The sequence below is a fragment of the Ovis aries genome, chromosome 25 (genome assembly GCF_016772045.2).
Source record: "Ovis aries strain OAR_USU_Benz2616 breed Rambouillet chromosome 25, ARS-UI_Ramb_v3.0, whole genome shotgun sequence".
Lineage (NCBI taxonomy): Eukaryota > Metazoa > Chordata > Mammalia > Artiodactyla > Bovidae > Ovis > Ovis aries.
The window spans coordinates 43141922-43158657 of record NC_056078.1 but is presented as its reverse complement, the minus strand read 5'-3'; the positions used below and the strand labels follow the sequence as shown (position 1 = coordinate 43158657).

General features: G+C 40.1%; 1 protein-coding gene across 14 annotated transcripts in view; it reads right to left on the bottom strand.

Annotated features, from left to right (window-relative positions):
- Positions 1–16736, bottom strand: part of ZFAND4 (zinc finger AN1-type containing 4) — a 55661-nt gene that overhangs the window by 24168 nt on the left and 14757 nt on the right. For 8 of the 14 annotated variants that reach the window (XR_009598579.1, XM_042240956.2, XM_060406769.1 and 5 more), the window contains 3 exons: positions 6428–6503; positions 5460–5527; positions 1404–1590 (listed from right to left, as the gene is read on the bottom strand). Coding sequence is in view for 13 of the 14 variants with exons in the window: in XM_042240956.2 (XP_042096890.1) it covers positions 1404–1590; positions 5460–5527; positions 6428–6503 (331 nt within the window). In the remaining variant the exon portion in view is untranslated. Of the gene's footprint in view, positions 1–1403; positions 1606–5459; positions 5528–6427; positions 6504–16736 lie in introns of all 14 variants that reach the window. The other 6 variants (XM_042240959.2, XM_042240958.2, XM_042240957.2 and 3 more) reach the window with 1 other exon arrangement.

Sequence of the window (16736 nt, the reverse complement as noted above, 5' to 3'; positions counted from 1 at the left end):
AAGGATTTTTCAGATATAACTCAGGCTCCAAATCAGCTGATTTTGAGTTAATCAAAAGAGAACTGAAGGCAGCCTCTACCCAAAAGCCAGCAAGAAAACCAGGGCCCTCAGTCATGCGACTGTCAAGAAACAGGCCCACCAAGTGAACGAGCCTGAGAGCAGATGGCTTCCCCTGAAATTCCCAGGGGGGCGCACCTTTGCCGACACCGGGCCTGCAGCTCTGCAGGAACCTGAGAAGAGCGCCTGGCTGAACTGCGCCTCGACCCCCAAGCCATGGAAACTGACTGCAGACTGCAAGCTGATTTTCCCGTGAATGGAACTGCCACTAGGTTTCAACGCCGTGGAATTAAATTTTCGTTACCTGCAAGCTTTCCTTTGTTGCCTGTCCTACTGCTCGTTTAAGGTCACTTTTTCTCTGAGGTTATTCCTAACTCCCTACCTTTCAGATAAAATGAAGGCCCTCTTATCTGCTTTTCCAGAGATTTTAATGTCTTTTTACAACAACTGACAAAATTATATTATAGATACAATTTATAGCAGATTTCATGCTCCATAAAGGAAGGAATATAATTTTTATAACTTAGTGTGTAGTATAAAAATAGACTATAAAAGTTCAGTTAAATGTTTAGTCAATGTTTTAAAGTGAAATAAGGTTAAAAAAAAAAATCATAGTAAGGCAGAGCACACAGAAACTTAAAACTTACCTTACCCAATTACTAACTTTCCTACTGCCTAGCCCAAGTACCTTTGTTTCCTTCTGACTTTAAAACAACCCTCCTTCCTTTTTTGAAGGATTATACATTATATAATTTGTTATTTTATTTATTTCTCATTTTTTGAGGCTGTGCCCCACAGCTTGTGGGATCTTAGTTCCCAAACCAGGGACTAAATCTGGGCCCTTGTCAGTGAGCACACTGAGTCCTAACAGCTGGACCACCAAGGAACCCCCTCCCCCTTTTACAGAGTAGGAGCACAGGACTAGAGAGGCAAAGATGGATCCACCTTTAAGCAACAGCTAAATTCTGGGGGGGAAAAAGAGAAACTTTAGGCTTAATCCTTTATATTACGCCATGGCTATACTGATATAACATCACACTATTATAACAAAACTCAATAATCTAGTAGGCATCTTAAGAGTTTTAATGACAAATATTTTTACAAAAAAATCCTACTCCATAAAGAAATTTCAGTTTTAGAAATTACTCCTATCAATCATAGGAAGAACAATTTCAGAATTATATAACTGAGGTGGGATGGGGAGAAGGGGAGGATGCATGAAATTTAGTCAATCTTGTGAGTATAGTAAGATAATTCTGACAACCCAAGGTAGACATACAGCTTATGGGCACACCACATGATGTTCTCCCTTTCTAAGTGAGACACGTAAATGAAAACCTATTCACCTTAAAGACTCAGATAACGGTGTTAGAGTGCCGTCTCCCCTGTCTACTACACGGAAGAAATTCAACTGATCTCCTTCTTGGTACACCAAAAGTGTAACTTGCTTGTTGCAAGAGGTCTTCTCCCAGACCTCATCTCGGCTGGACTCCATGTACTCAGCCATCTCCTTAAGCGGATCTTCCACGGGAACTACAAATGGAAACACTGATAGATAAGTTTTCAGTTTATGTCAAGTTCAATGCATTTTTGTACACCATCAGGATATAACATGTCAAATTTGAACAACAATCAAATTGTACTGAACAACAATTGTATTGAACAACAATACATATATATTATATTCTTCAAATAAGTTTTTGGTCTTTTTACAGTTAATACATTTTCTATGCTGTATTAATATGAAAGAAAAGAAATATGTTGTTACATACAAAGACAGGGTTTAACCAAATACATGAGGTTTTCCTGTGCCACTGGAGTGAATATACATTGATTCTATGATGGAATCATCTATAACTATTTTCACTTCATATCTTCCACTCCCTATATGTTCCAGTATTGGTTTCAACAATCAATAATTAAAAATTAATGGAAATTCCACTTACTTTACATTTAAAAAAACACACAACCGGGAGACATATTTTAGAAATTAGAAGTGAATCCCTTTTTTCTTTCTGGTTTTATATAAAGGCTGATTCTTCTCAGGGTTCTTTCTTGACGTGAAGACAGGTGATTTAAAAAAAGGAAAAGTGAAGTCGCTCAGTCGTGTCCAACTCTTTGCGACCCCATGGACTGCAGCCCACCAGGCTCCTCTATCCATGAGGTTTTCTAGGCAAGAGTGCTGGAGTGGGGTGCCATTTCAGTACATGGTAACTCAACACCACAATGGGGCCACTTATTATACAAAAACTGCTATGTCTGTAATGATTAATATGTTGCTGCCTGAAAGCATCCGCCCAGGACCCCACTTGTTCTGGCAGACACCCACGTGTCTAGTGCGCACACGGCTCTAGTGGTCTAGAGCAGTCATCAGGCTTGGATGATATTGCCAGCATCATGTCAAGCCACTCGCACCCACGGCAGCCACAGATCCTGCTCTTGTGGTGGGAACAAGCCGCAAGAGGTGGCTAGCTCACAGGCTGAATGTTCTAAAAGCTCCTGAACCCCAGATCAGGGGTCTAAGCAATGGCTACAGCAAAAAAAAAAAAAAAAAAGGGCATTCCCAAAGACAATTTCATGTCAAGTTGCACAAACACTGTTCTTTCTTAAAAGAGGCAACAATTTCTCAAACTCCATAACTTTCATTCAAGTAGCTTATTTAGTAACAGAATCAGAGTGCTGAATTACCCTCTAAAAACTCACAACAATAATGAATATTAAGTCTGAAGCTAATTAACCATTACACATGTCCCCATATCCTAAATTCAATACCACCACTATTAATAAAACACAGAAACTTCAGAAACACAGTAAGGTCTACCTTGTTTTTGATAAGACTTTCAAAGATACAAAATGTATTTATGCTACACTTTCCACACTGCAGTAACAAGAAACAAGAACTATGCAGCTGCCATTACTAAAACCACAGGAAAGTCTTGTTTAAACCAACAAGCGTGCCTTACTTCAGGAGTCACTGGCATTGGCCATGTGTATGCACTTAATGGCTACACACACACATCCCTTTTCATAACAGAAAAATCGTTTAGACTTCATCAAGTATAAAATATTATGCATCTAGTTTAGGATAAAATTTAGTTTTAGAAAGGAAATTATTTTCCTTTTTCAGCTGTGCCACGCAGCTCGCGGGATCTTAGTTCCCACCACGGATCAAAATCGTGCCCCCGCAGTGGACGCCCAGAGTCCAAACTGCTGGACGGCCAAGACAGTCCTTTTCTAGGCTGCTCTGATGACGTTTAATTCAAAAACAATTTTAAAAGCTAAGTATTACTAGCATTCACATGATAAAGACATTTTCTAAACCACAAATTTCAAGTAAGACTCAGTAGCTAAAAAGAAGGTTTCTGATATACAGTATGGAGAAGTTCTCGATTTGGGGAGTTTTTCCTTTTCACAAAGTTTTCAATGATGTAAAGCAGACAACTGGAGAAGGAAATGGGAGCCCACTGCAGCATTTTTGCCTGGAGAACCTCACGGGGAACGGAGACGAGCAGGCAATGGAGAGAGTCCAGAAGTTGCAGAGTCGGACACAACTCAGCAACCAAACCAACAAAGGCACACAGCAGCAAGCTGTTAAATTTTAAAGGCTGATTCAACAAAGGCAAACTTATTAAAAACTCCATCTGAAATATCAAATAAGACAAGTTCTAGGGCCTGATTTTTTCAGTTACAAACAAAGCACAGGCAACTGTAGGGAAAAGTAAGACAACACTTCAGCTACCAAAGGGCAGTGATGACTTTCACTACTTTATATTCAAAAACACATGTATTTTACATTCAGAACCTGTGGTGCTCATACTCTTCCTCACATATATAACTGCAGTCCTAGTTAGAAAAGCAGGTAATAATAAAACATCCGTGTTTAAAGACAATACTATACACAAGTAACAAACTTTGAAAATATAATACAATGAAATTCACATGTCATTAAATTCATGTCTTATCGTGACAGCTCAGTGAACGCATTAGGGTTTTTGTACTACTCTCAGAATCGGTAGTATAGACGTCATGTGTCACATGGGACAATTTAAGTCCAATTAACTGGAAGTCCCTGATATTACAAGTCTAGTTAATCAGCTCTCACATTATTATCTTTGCTTTTTTCTAACTTATCCATAAGAGTTCAACAGTCACAGTAACCTATCTCAAAAAATCCTCCTGAAATAGCTAAGAAAAAGACGGTGATCCCCCTATTTTCTAATAAAAATCAGGAAGCGTGGAGATGGAATCTGACTTGTGGAAGAAGCATTAAGCCATCAGTGGAATCAATACTTACCATTCAATTTTCTGGTTAGTGAAGGATCAAACACAAAGACCTTCCCCAACATGAGGCCCACAGAGCAGGCCTGCTCCAGGAAGCGGCGGGTGCCTCTGCTCTGCGGGGACTCACGCGGGAAACCTGAACCAGGGACACGGTGAGCGCTCCCGTCTCTCCCGTGCCTGGCGCTTTCTTGCAGCTCCAGCCTCTGCTCACGCCGCCATCCCCTGGGCTCTCCTCCCGCCCCGAGGCCCTACTCCCACAGACGCTGTCAGGCTGCTACGTGACAGCCACTTAAAGGGACATCGATTCTGCTCACATCCGCTGCGGCACTGTGATGAAGCAGGGACACTCTCTCCCAAGAAACAGTGCACTGAAAATCTAGGAGATGCCCAAAATGTGCTTCCTGAATGAATGGAGGGATGGACTCTCAGAGACACCCACATCCTGAAAAAAAGGCTTTAACAGCAACATGATAGTATCTACAAAATCCAAATGCATCACAAACCAGGCTAAGAGCCACCTTTGGAATTTCCTGTAACAATCATGACCCCAGAGTTGGAAACTCAGTGGACTGAAAAACGCAAAAGACCAGTAAGCTGCACCTAAACACAAGGATAGCAATGTAATATTTATACTATGCCATCCCACTGTCCTTTCCTATACTGGTGAGGTTTATATTTAACCCTTCTGGATTGAATGAGGAAACATGAGATTTTCTGGAATATGAGTTCCTGCCTCTGTGCATTTAGGCTTCATAAAACAATGCTGAGGGACCTATTACACGGCACAAGGAAGTATACTTAATATTTTATAATAACCTATAAAGGAAAAGAATCTAAAAAAGAGACATACATCTACAAATAAACACACTTGTAAATATGTATGGCTGAATCACTTTGCTAGATACTTGAAATTAACACACCACTGTAAATCAACTATACTTCAATAAAAATAAATACATTTTTAAAAAATAAAAAAAATGCTGAGAGAAACAAGTGTGGTTCTTCTAAGACATGATAGCTGGGGAAAAAACCTGAATAAAACCTGAGGCTATAACATCATCTGGCTTGAAGATTACTACTGTCAAATTGCTTTAATAAACGTAATTTTAACATATGCCTACCTCTACTTGTATTTATAGGTCCACCGCGCATAGCCAAAACCAGCTTCAAGGTACAACCTTCTGAAATGCTGTGGACAATTAACACACACAAAAAAAACCACAAACATCAAAATACATTCAGTGTTAAATATACACATTCTTATGTGTTGGTTTATCAGGCATAGTGCCTACTCTAAAAGATTTTTTAAAAGATATAGCAATGTGCATAAATATAAAATGTTAACTTATTTACTTGCATAAATAATGAAAACATGAAGTTCTCATAAGACTTAAATATGAAATGAATAAAAAGTATGAAAAGGACCTCTGTGGTTTAGCCTCATCATTTCACCTTAGGCCCTAAGAAGAAAAGAAGCTGTTAAGACCCAAAGTGTCAGAAATAACAGATCTAACTAACAAACAGAAAAACTGCAAATCTACAAACCTCCCCATGCCCAGTGCGCTCCCAGCTATTCCACACGGCCTCTGACCTTTTTGTTTCAGGAAAGAAGGAAGGCTTATGTGAGAGAAGGGAGAAAGACACAAGGTCAGACAGCGTATCTGCAGTCCCTGAGGCACACAGTGTCACGCAGCGTCACGTCAGGAGAGCTTCAGAGAAGTGAAAGCCGTGAAGAGCAGCACTCTCACCCAACACACTCGAGACAACGAAGGAAAAGGAATGCAGCCAGGTGGTAATGAGCCAATATTCAAAGGCGCAAAGAAGGTGAGATAAGAAGGAAGTCTAAAATGCAGGGGTCAAGAGCTTGGTGTAAATAAGGAAAAGGTGGACAAAGAATCAGAGGACAAGGATCAGGTAGCGTGGGCATGGAGCCAACACGTCTTAAAGTGCGGGATTTACACTGAAATCCAGGGCTAAGAATTGTTCAGAGGGAGACGAGACACAATTCAAGGGTTCAGAAGAAAAACAGTGGTGAATGGAGTCATAACTCTGAGCTTCGATAAAACATCTGATATGCAATTACACTCACTTGTAATAATTCAAGCAATAATCATCTTCAAGTTCCATGTTATTCCAAATTAAGTGCTGCTGACAGATGGGAATACCTTAGGGGAAGGTTATAAAGAAATTGGTTAAAAATTCAATAGACTGGAAGAATATGATACAAATCTAATTCATTAAATAAATAATAATAAACACAATTCTAAACTGAATGATAGATGCTTAGCTAAAATGTACGTAAAAAGGCGTGGCTAAAAGTAGATAAGGTTCTATCCACACTCTAGAGAAGAACAGTGAGAACGGTATGTTTCAGTAACTCTCTGGCCTTGAAACAAAGTTTAAGAATAGGAAGTCATTTTTAAAAATATCTTGAAATCAGCTCTGAAGAGTTTACGATCTAAGGCCTAGAGAACAGTTCTCAATATTGCAAAGTACAGCCTCCATTTAGTTACATGAAGCATTAAAAGTGTATTATGAGTAGAAGGTGAGCAGCATGGGTGAAGGGGGTTGAATGTGTAAACTCCAAGCTGTAAAATAAGAAAGTCACGGCAATAGGATGCACGACACGCAGACTATAGTTAATAAGAGCTTGCTGTCCATCCAAAAGTTGCTAAAAGAGTAGGTCCTCAAATTTCTCATCATCAAGAAAACAAAATTCTGTAACTGTATGGTGATGGATGTTAACTATTAACTAGACTTACTGAATTGATCATTTTACAATACAGCAGCCCCTGGGTATCCGAGGGATACTGGTTCCAGGTCCCCCACAAATACCAAAATCCCTGGAGGTTTAAGTACCTTATATATGAAATGACATAGCATTTATCTGTAAATAACCTTACACCCATCCTCCTGTATGCTTTGAGTCAGCTCTAGACTACTTACAATACTTAACACAATATAAACACTATGTAAATAGTTGCTAATGATGCAAATTCAAGTTTTGCTTTTTGTAATTTTCTGTAATTTTTTCCCCAATATTTTCAATCCATAGTTGATTAACTCCTGCAGAAACAGAGGGTATGAAGTGCCAACTTTATATACAAATATCAAATTATGCTATATACCTCTGAAATAATATAATGTCAATTATATCTATATTTAAAAATACAACATTTAATTTACTTTACTTGGCCTTAAGTATTTGTATTCTGAAAGTCTGTTCCCAGAGCAGCACACACACATGGAATAATGATTGTTTATATGTGAGATTATTTAGGATTCAGATGGCATCTTTCATACCTCTTCCAAAGAGAAAGGTCAATAATCTTGAAACAGGGCATAGAATATAATTTACCATAAAACATTAATATATTAGAAAATTCCTTCCACCTTGAATGTGATTACAGTCCATAACCGCATATTAACATGCCTTTTGTAGTCTGAACGCTGCTGCTGCTGCTAAGTCGCTCCAGTCGGGTCCGACTCTGTGCGACCCCAGAGACGGCAGCCCACCAGGCTCCTTCGTCCATGGGATTTTCCAGGCAAGAGTGCTGGAGTGGGGTGCCATTGCCTTCTCCAAGTCTGAACACTAAGTAAAGAATAATTTAATCTTGAAAAAAAAAAGTGTATCATGGACTATTTTCAGGCTTACCTGGTGGCTCAGATGGCAAAGAATCCAACTGCAGTGCAAGAGACCCGGGTTCGATCCCTGAGTCGTGAGGATACCCTGGAGAAGGAATGACTACCACCCCAGCGTTCTTGCCCGGACAAGAGCACTTGAGAAGAGCTGGGCATGACTGAGCGACTAAGCATGCACGCACATGGGCAGTCTCCAGTGCTGAAAAGTATGGTCCACAGGACAGTGTCTTCGCAGCTCCGTGATGCTGAAAGAGTGTTACGGCAGAGTCCACGTCTGAGTGTGTGTGCGCATGCGCTCGGCCGCGCCCAGCCGTCTGGGACCAGTGCGCTGGAGCCCACCAGGCTTCTCTGTCCATTGCACCTTCCAGGCAAGAATACTGGAGTGAGTTGCCATTTCCTACTCCAGTGGGGCTTCCCGACCCAGGGATCCAACCAGCATCTCCTGTATCTCCGGCACTGGCAGCTGGACTTTACCAGGGCAGCACCTGGGAAGCCCGGATTCCATACTTCAGGTAAACTCTTTTTTTCTGCAAACCGCACATGTGAACGCCTGAAGACTGTACTAGCCAGAGTGAGCATTAGACTCGAGAGAACACTTAATGGCTGATATGCTGATGAACATCTTTTCCAAATATTTCACATACTGCCTTCTCAAGTCACTCTTGCTTATGATGCTACAAAGTAAGTTGACCAGAATGATACAGTAAGTGCAGTGTGTTGGTTCTTATTGTAAGCTAGGCACTGTTATAAATGCTTGGCCTGTATTGTCATAATGTGACTGCAACAGTAATAATCCTGTGAAGCAGGCAACACTGCTCTATAGATTTCACAAATGCTAAAACCGAAGCATTGAGAAACCAGGTGGCACCCAGAGAGTGTGGGTTAGAGAGGTAAGGCCCCGACAGGCTAACTCCAGAGACTGCAGTCAACCTGCATGCTGACCAGTCTGAAGACAGTCAGTCTCCACAGAGCAAAAGTAGCTGTCTGGGTGTATGCTTAAGTAGACCTGAACGGCTACTAAACATTCTTCAAATGTTCCAAAAGACCATCACGAAATACAGCCTATGGGCTCAGGAGGTGGATATACACGTATCTCCCAACTGGGAACAGTTCACCTGTTTTGCTTCCAGTTAAAAAAGAATGCCACTGAGGAAAGGCTTTTAAGCTAGAAATTATTTCATGCTAAAAGTACTTTCATATTTTAAAAAAGTTAGTGCTTCCCTGGTGGCTCAGCGGTAAAGAATCTGCCTGCCAATGCAAGAAACAGAGCAGGTTTGACCCCCATCCGGAAAGATCCCACATGCCACGGGGAGCTAAGCCGGGACACCGTAACTATCGAGTCTGGGCTCTAGAGCCCAGGAGCTGCAACTGCTGAGCCCTCGTGCCACGGCAGGGCCACCGCAATGAGTAGCTCATGTGCCTCAGCTGGAGAGTAGCCCCACTTAGCACAGCCAGAGCAAAGCAGAGCAGCACCAGAGACCCAGCAAGCCAAAAACAGATAATTTTAAAAATGTGTTTAATAGGCTATGGTCATCCTTACAACCTAAACTATAGGATTTCGCCAGAATAGCTAGATAAAAGCAATATGGGCAGGTAGTGAAGTGAAGTGAAGTGAAGTAGCTCAGTCATGTCCGACTTTTTGTGACCCCAAGGAATTCTCCAGGCAAGAATACTGGAGTGGGTAGCCATTCCCTTCTCCAGGGGATCTTCCCAACTCAGGGATCAAACCAAGGTTTCCCACATTGCATGCAGATTCTTTACCAGCTGAGCCACAAAGAAAGCCCAGGAATACTGGAGTGAGTATCCTATCCCTTCTCCAGCAGATCTTCTGACACAGGAATCAAACCGAGGTCTCCTGTATTGCAGCTGGATTCTTTACCAACTGAGCTATCAGGGAAGCCCATGGGTAGGTAAAACATGATTTATTCAAAAAAAACTTTAGAAGAGGATTAAAGACAAAGTAACAGCACTGCTCAGATTAACTCTTATAATCACTGTTAACAGAATCTAGCGCTCAGTTAGCAAGCTAAAAACAGAGAAGGTCGACACGCAAGACAGCGGGGCAAGGACTGCGCAAGGCTGAGCTGTGGTCCTGACGGCCACGCAAGGTGCCAGACAACCTTGAGGAACTCATCAGCCTCTGCGACCCTTAACCTCCGCACTTGCACACTGAAAAGTATTTGGGTTCTTTCTACTATGAACACTTTTAGAATCTCAAATATACAAAGTAAATCATATTCCTTTAATATAGGGTTGTCAGATTTAGCAAAGAGAAATATGGCATCCCTCTTTAAAGGTGGCCCTTTGCCTTTAAGCCTCAACTCTTAACTATATTCAGAAAAATTAATTCCTATTAAACAAACATGTCTTCTCAAAAGACAGATTCCATATGTACGATTTTTCCGTTCAGTGTTTTTAGAACTTTTCACAAATTCAAATATTTGTTTATGATAAAAACAACAACTTAATAAAAAGACAACACAGAAATATACAAAAGAAAATTCAACTACATGTAGTCCTAAGTCCAATAAAATCTATATTCAATATCTGGGGAAAATTTCCTTTAAAAATTTATTCTTTTTAATAAAACTGGAACATACTTTGAGCTGTTTTATGAAGTTTTCACTTAATATACTGCATACATCTTTCATATCAATAAATGAAAATACACGTTGCATACAATGACTAGATGATATTCCAATATATGTTTCTGTCATAAGTTTTATTTACCCAGCCCTTTACTAAGATACGGTGTTCTCACCGACTCGATGGACGTTGAGTCTGAGTGAACTCCGGGAGTTGGTGATGGACAGGGAGGCCTGGTGTGCTGCGATTCATGGGATCGCAAAGAGTCGGACACGACTGAGCGACTGAACTGAAATGAACTGAACTTACTAAGATATATTTTCACACATCCAAATTTTTTACTGTTACCAAAATAACTGTAATAATATACAAGTGTACATGTATCTGTTAATGTGTGTGCGTCTGTGTGTGTGCATCTGTGTGTGTGTGTGTGTGTGTGTGTCTGTGTGTCTGTGTGTCTTGGGCTACGTAGGCTGCCATAACAAAATACAACAGACTGGGTGGTTTAAACAACAGAAATTTATTTTTTCACAATTCTCAAGGCTGGGAAATCCAAGATCAAAGCATAAGTTTCATTCTGAAACCACTTCTCTAGGCTTATAGGTGGCTGACATATTTCTGTGTGCTCACGTTTTCTTCTTTACAAGCATGCCCAGAAAAAAGAATTCCCAGGTATCTCTTCTAAAAAGGGCACTGTTCCCATTAAGGTGGGGGGTGGGGTGTCCCCACACTTACAACCTCATCTAACCGTATTAATGACTCAAACGTGTTTCCTATGTCTTTTTTAGAATTTTCACACAGATATTTGTATGTTTGAGAACATGTTCATATCCACATTTATAAAATAAGCCCAGAATCAATACCACTTATGGATAATTAAAGACAGTGGTGGGCCATAGCTCCCCTCTTTTAATATTTTCTCCCAAAATAGTACAGAACAAAACGAAGGGAAGTGAATCTACCCAGAAACTATGCCCTCAGCCCTCGTAATTTGAAGACTGAGAAAGTCTAAACTTCAAAATGACTGGAAATAAAAAGGGGCAAGCTCCCTGTCCCAGAGTGGGAAGTCTTACGCTCCTGCCCCTGCAAGGCTGCTCAAGAAAAACTTTGGAAAAGTTAATGCTAATGGCGGTATACAAGTTCAATACAAAACCATCACAAGGAAGAGGAAGGCATCTGAAGTCTGAAAAGTCTACAAAAAGGACTCACACCAGAAAACTGCCTACAAGTAAAGGACTTTTAAGGCCAAACAATTTAAGGGAACTTCTGTAGGAGGCAAAGCAAAAAAGGAAGAGCATCCGTCAGTAATTCCAGTGTCGGGGGCGGGAAGAAACAATGGGTAAAAACGTAAAGAGTCCTGCGAGTAAAAAGATAACCACGAAACTGGAGAAACTCCTCTCCCCACCGTCACCACAGACAGACAGAGAGCATCTGCGTACATATGTGGACATCGTTAAACTGGCAGGGCACCATTAAGCAGAGCCTGCAGAATACCTGAATGTCACAGAAATCGGCAGGAGAAACAGCAACAAATCCACAGAAAGTGAACAGGAAAATCTAAAAAATGAAATTCCGTACCTGTCAACCACGGTAACTTTTACCCAGAACGATAACCATGAAGCAAAACTGTAAGGCCACACCCTAAGCATACTGAAGCACCTGAAATATCCAATAGTCTGAATCAGAGACTCAAAAATTAAGGACAGAGAATGTCCAAAAAGGTAGAGGAGATAACATGACTGCTGACAGAACTCAGAAAAGACAATTGACGGTGCAAGCAGAAAGGAAGACAATGCATTGTGGAGTTCACAACACATGAAAGGAAAATGCGTGACAGTAACAGCCTAAAGGCCACAGGGGGAGAAATGAAAGCGACCTACTGTAAGGTTCTTGTAAGATATGGGAAATGGTATACCACTTGAAGACAGAAAATAAGTAAAGATGTTATTACAGACCACCAAAGCAACGGCTACAACATTAGGGCAAAGAGTTATAACTGACAGGCCAACAAAGGAGAACAAAACAGAATGATAACAAACACTCAATTTACTCAAAACAAATGTGGAAAAGAGGGAAAAGGGGATAAAGAACAGACGGAACAAACAGAAGACAATAAAATGACAAACTGAACCCAGTCCCGACCGCAGTCGTCACAGATGAAGGGGCCTCAATACCCGATCCCGACCGCAGTCGTCATAGATGAAGTGGCCTCAATACCCAATCCCGACTGCAGTCGTCATAGATGAAGTGGTCTAAACTAAGCTGAAACGTAAAATGCAAACACAGACTGGATTAACTAGGAATAAAAACAAAACTCAATTATATGCTGCCTGCAAGAAATATAAAGACATAAATATAAAGTCTTATATATAAAGACATGTCTTAAATATAACGACATAAATAGACTAAAAGGACAGAAAAACATATTTTATGCTGACTACTAATCAAAAAATTCTGAACTGACGATATTAACATCAGATATGGTGGATTTTAGGGTAAAAATTATTACCAAGGATAAAGAATTTAATCTCACAATAATGAAGAGGTCAATAAACTAAAGAGGACACACAATCCGAAAAATGTATGCACTCGATTCCAGAGCTTCAAAACTCATGAGTCAGAGGTTGACAGTACTGGAAGGAGGAAAAAGATAAACCCACAGTTGTAGCTGGAGATTTCACTGCTCCTCTCCCAGAAGCTGGCAGAATAAGCAAACCCACAGAACATGTACAGCGCGACCAGAGAAACTGACCTGACTGACACCTGTAGAACACTGCACACGTCACTGACAGGATGCACACTCTTCTCCGGCGCACAGGTAACTTTTACCAAGAGAGACAAGGCTGCGGACCACAGAACAGGTTCCTAAGCTTTAAAAGCATCAAAATTATGCAGAGTTATAAGCCAATATAAGAAAAATTTCCAGAAATTCCCCAAATGTTTAGAAACTAAGCAACATATTTCAGGACAACCCATGGATCAAGAGAGGTATCAAAAGGAAAAGTAGAAAACAATTCGAACCAGATGAAAATGAAAACACAACATATCACAACGTATGAAATGCCAAGAGGACAGTAGCGCTCAGGAGGGAGCGAAGCACTGAACACCAGTATTTCGTAAGAAAAAACGAGTCACACATCAACAACCCTGGTCTCAAGAAATTATAGGAAGAGTAAATTAAATCTAAAGTAAGCCAAAACATTAATAAAAATCAAAACAGAATTCAATGAAGTAGAAAAAAGAAAAACAGGAGGAAGAAATCTAAACAAAATCTGATTCTTTAAGAAGTTCATTAAAATTAATAGAGGCTAATTTGTTAAATAATATGCAAATTACCAGTATTAGGAATGAAAAGGGTAACACCATCACAGACTACAGAGACATTGAAAGAATAAGGGACTATCATGAACTCTAGGCCAATAAAATTTAACAACAGATCAACAAAATCCTTGAAAGACACAAGCTACCCAAACTCACTCAAGAAGAAAAAGATAACCTGAATAGCCCTTTATTTATTAAAGAGGTAGCTTCACATTTGAGGCTGTAACACCAATTCTACTCAATCTAAAAACTGCAAAGGAAAGAACAGCCCCAATTCATTCAATGAGGACACTACTGCCCTACCAAAAGCAAACACAACATTATAAAATAAAATCAATACTCTTCATGAGAAAAAGATACAAATATTCTGACACAGTCTCAACAAACAAAACTTAACAATACATTAAAAAGACATACAACATGATCAAGTAAAGGGAGTTCCAGACATGCTGATATTTTAAAAACCAGGGTAACTGGGACTCCGCCGGCAGCCCCGTGGCCGAGACTCTATCAGTGCAGGGGGCACGGGGCTGACCTCTGGGAAGCGAGTCCTGCCTGCTGCGCTGCGGCAAAGACAGCAGAGACCAACGCGAGTGAGCCCTACAGGGACACAGAGGGGATTTGGGGGATCTCAGATCGACATATTCTTAGATATGGTATCCATTTTCATATCCGTAAATCGGACTTCAGCAAAACTAACACTTTTGCTTTTCAAAAGATACTGTTAAGAGAACAGAGACAAGCCACATTCTGGGAGAAAAATCTCAGCAAAATGTGTATCTGATTAAAAACTTGTATTTGGAATAAAGAACACTTAAAACTCGACAATTTTTTTAATGGGGAAAAAAATGAATAGATATTTCAACAAAGAATATATAAGGATGGCAAATAAGTTCATGAAGATGCTCAATATCACTAATCACTGAACTTGAAGTTGCTTAGTCGTGTCCGTCTCTTTGCGACCCCACAGACTGTAGCCTGTCAGGCTCCTCCGTCCATGGGATTTTCCAGCCAAGAGTGCTGGAGTGGGGTGCCATTTCCTTCAGAAATGCAAATTAAAATCACAATGAGACATCACTATACCTACTAGAATGACTAAAAATATCGACTATACCAAGTGAAGGACATAAAGGAAAGATGTTCCTGCTTCTCCACATCTGCACCCTCTTTGCGCCACCCAGGGGACGTCACTGTGCTGAATGGGGGTGACTGATGCCTCTGCTTTCCGCCAATGCTCTGCTCCCAGCGACAGTGGTTTCTGTGCCGCCTTCCGACCTTTACATAAGTAGGACCATCCTGTGTTCATCTGTCTTGTTTTTTTTAATTCACCACTGTTCTTAATTTATCCACACTGTGTACAAAGCTACTATTATATCATTAGTTTTCCTTGTTGTCAGTCCACAGAATTTGATCCCACCGTACGGCACAAATATTTACAGATACCACAACTCATGGATTCCAGCGTCGTCACTCAACTTGTTGCTAGATTTCTGACATTATCAACAAGACTACCGGGAATATCCCTCCACAAAACTGATTCACAGGTTTACCTTTGAAGTGAATTTACAAAACTACTTTAGTAATACAGACACAGCAGCTTTCTTCAGGTTAGTATTTTCCTGGTATACTTTTTTCAATTCTTTCAACATTTTGAGGGCCTTTTATTTTAGATTAGGTCTCTGGCACACAGCATTTGATATGATTTAAAAAAAAAAAAACAGTCTGCTAATAGCTTTTCAGTTAGAAAGTTGTATCCATCTTACCTTAGGGGGATTACTGACATATTTCTATTCATTTTTACGACCTTATTTTGTGCATTCTAATTGCTCTGCTTTATCCACTTGCCTCCTTCGTGTATTAGTTCGGAATGATGGGAAAAGGTGAGGCACTTCTGCCATTTCGAAATTAATTCTATTTCTAATCTCAAGTGATGAAGTTAGAAATTTAAATGATCATATTTAACAAAATAAAGTCCAAAGCTAATCACATCTTTATCCTCCTCATGAACAACGCCGAGAGCCTTGTGACTTCCGTTATGAACAATTCCACCTTGATTTGCATGCCAGTTACTAGGATTTTAATTCAATTTTTTCAAACCTTCATATACTGCTTTTTTAAGTAAACGTTTACTTAGATTTTCCCACAAATATGCCATTCCATCTTGCATCATCAACTTCCTTTAGGGATCATTTGCATTCTAAGAAATATCCTTCAGAAGCCCCTTTGGCAAGAATTTGTTGTTAGGAAATTCAAGCTTTGTTTTTGTCTGGAAATGTCTTTATTTTGTCTTCACCCTTGAAAGTTAAATTCAGTTCTAAGTAGAAACTGTTATTTCTCTCAGCACTGTAAAGATAGTATTCCACTGTCTTCTCGTTTCTATTATTGTTGCTGACAAATCAATTGTCATGCCCAGATCTTGGTTTTTAACACCATACTCCAAAACAAGGAACCAGAGCTTCTTGAAGAAATGGCTAGTTCTAAGATAGGGCACAAAATATACAAGATGATCCTAGAGCATCTTGCAATTCCAGAAAGCAGGTGGGAAAACAAAACAAAAGAACGCAGTGGTTGTGTGGTTTGGAGAACAAAGGTTTACACTGGAGCCAACCTCCCACTCTGCTAAGATACACTTGAACTCGTAACGTCAATAATCTACCTCATCAAATTTTTTCTTCCTGTTTCATTTATACCACACATGAATTTTTATAGAGCCCCAGGTTGCTGTAAGATTCAAAGACAGCTGTGCACATAAATACCGTGTTCACCGTAAGTCGTCTGTGTACTGACCGTCTGGGATTAGATTTACAATTAATAGTAAAATGAAGCTTTTAAATTCCCCGAAGTATGGA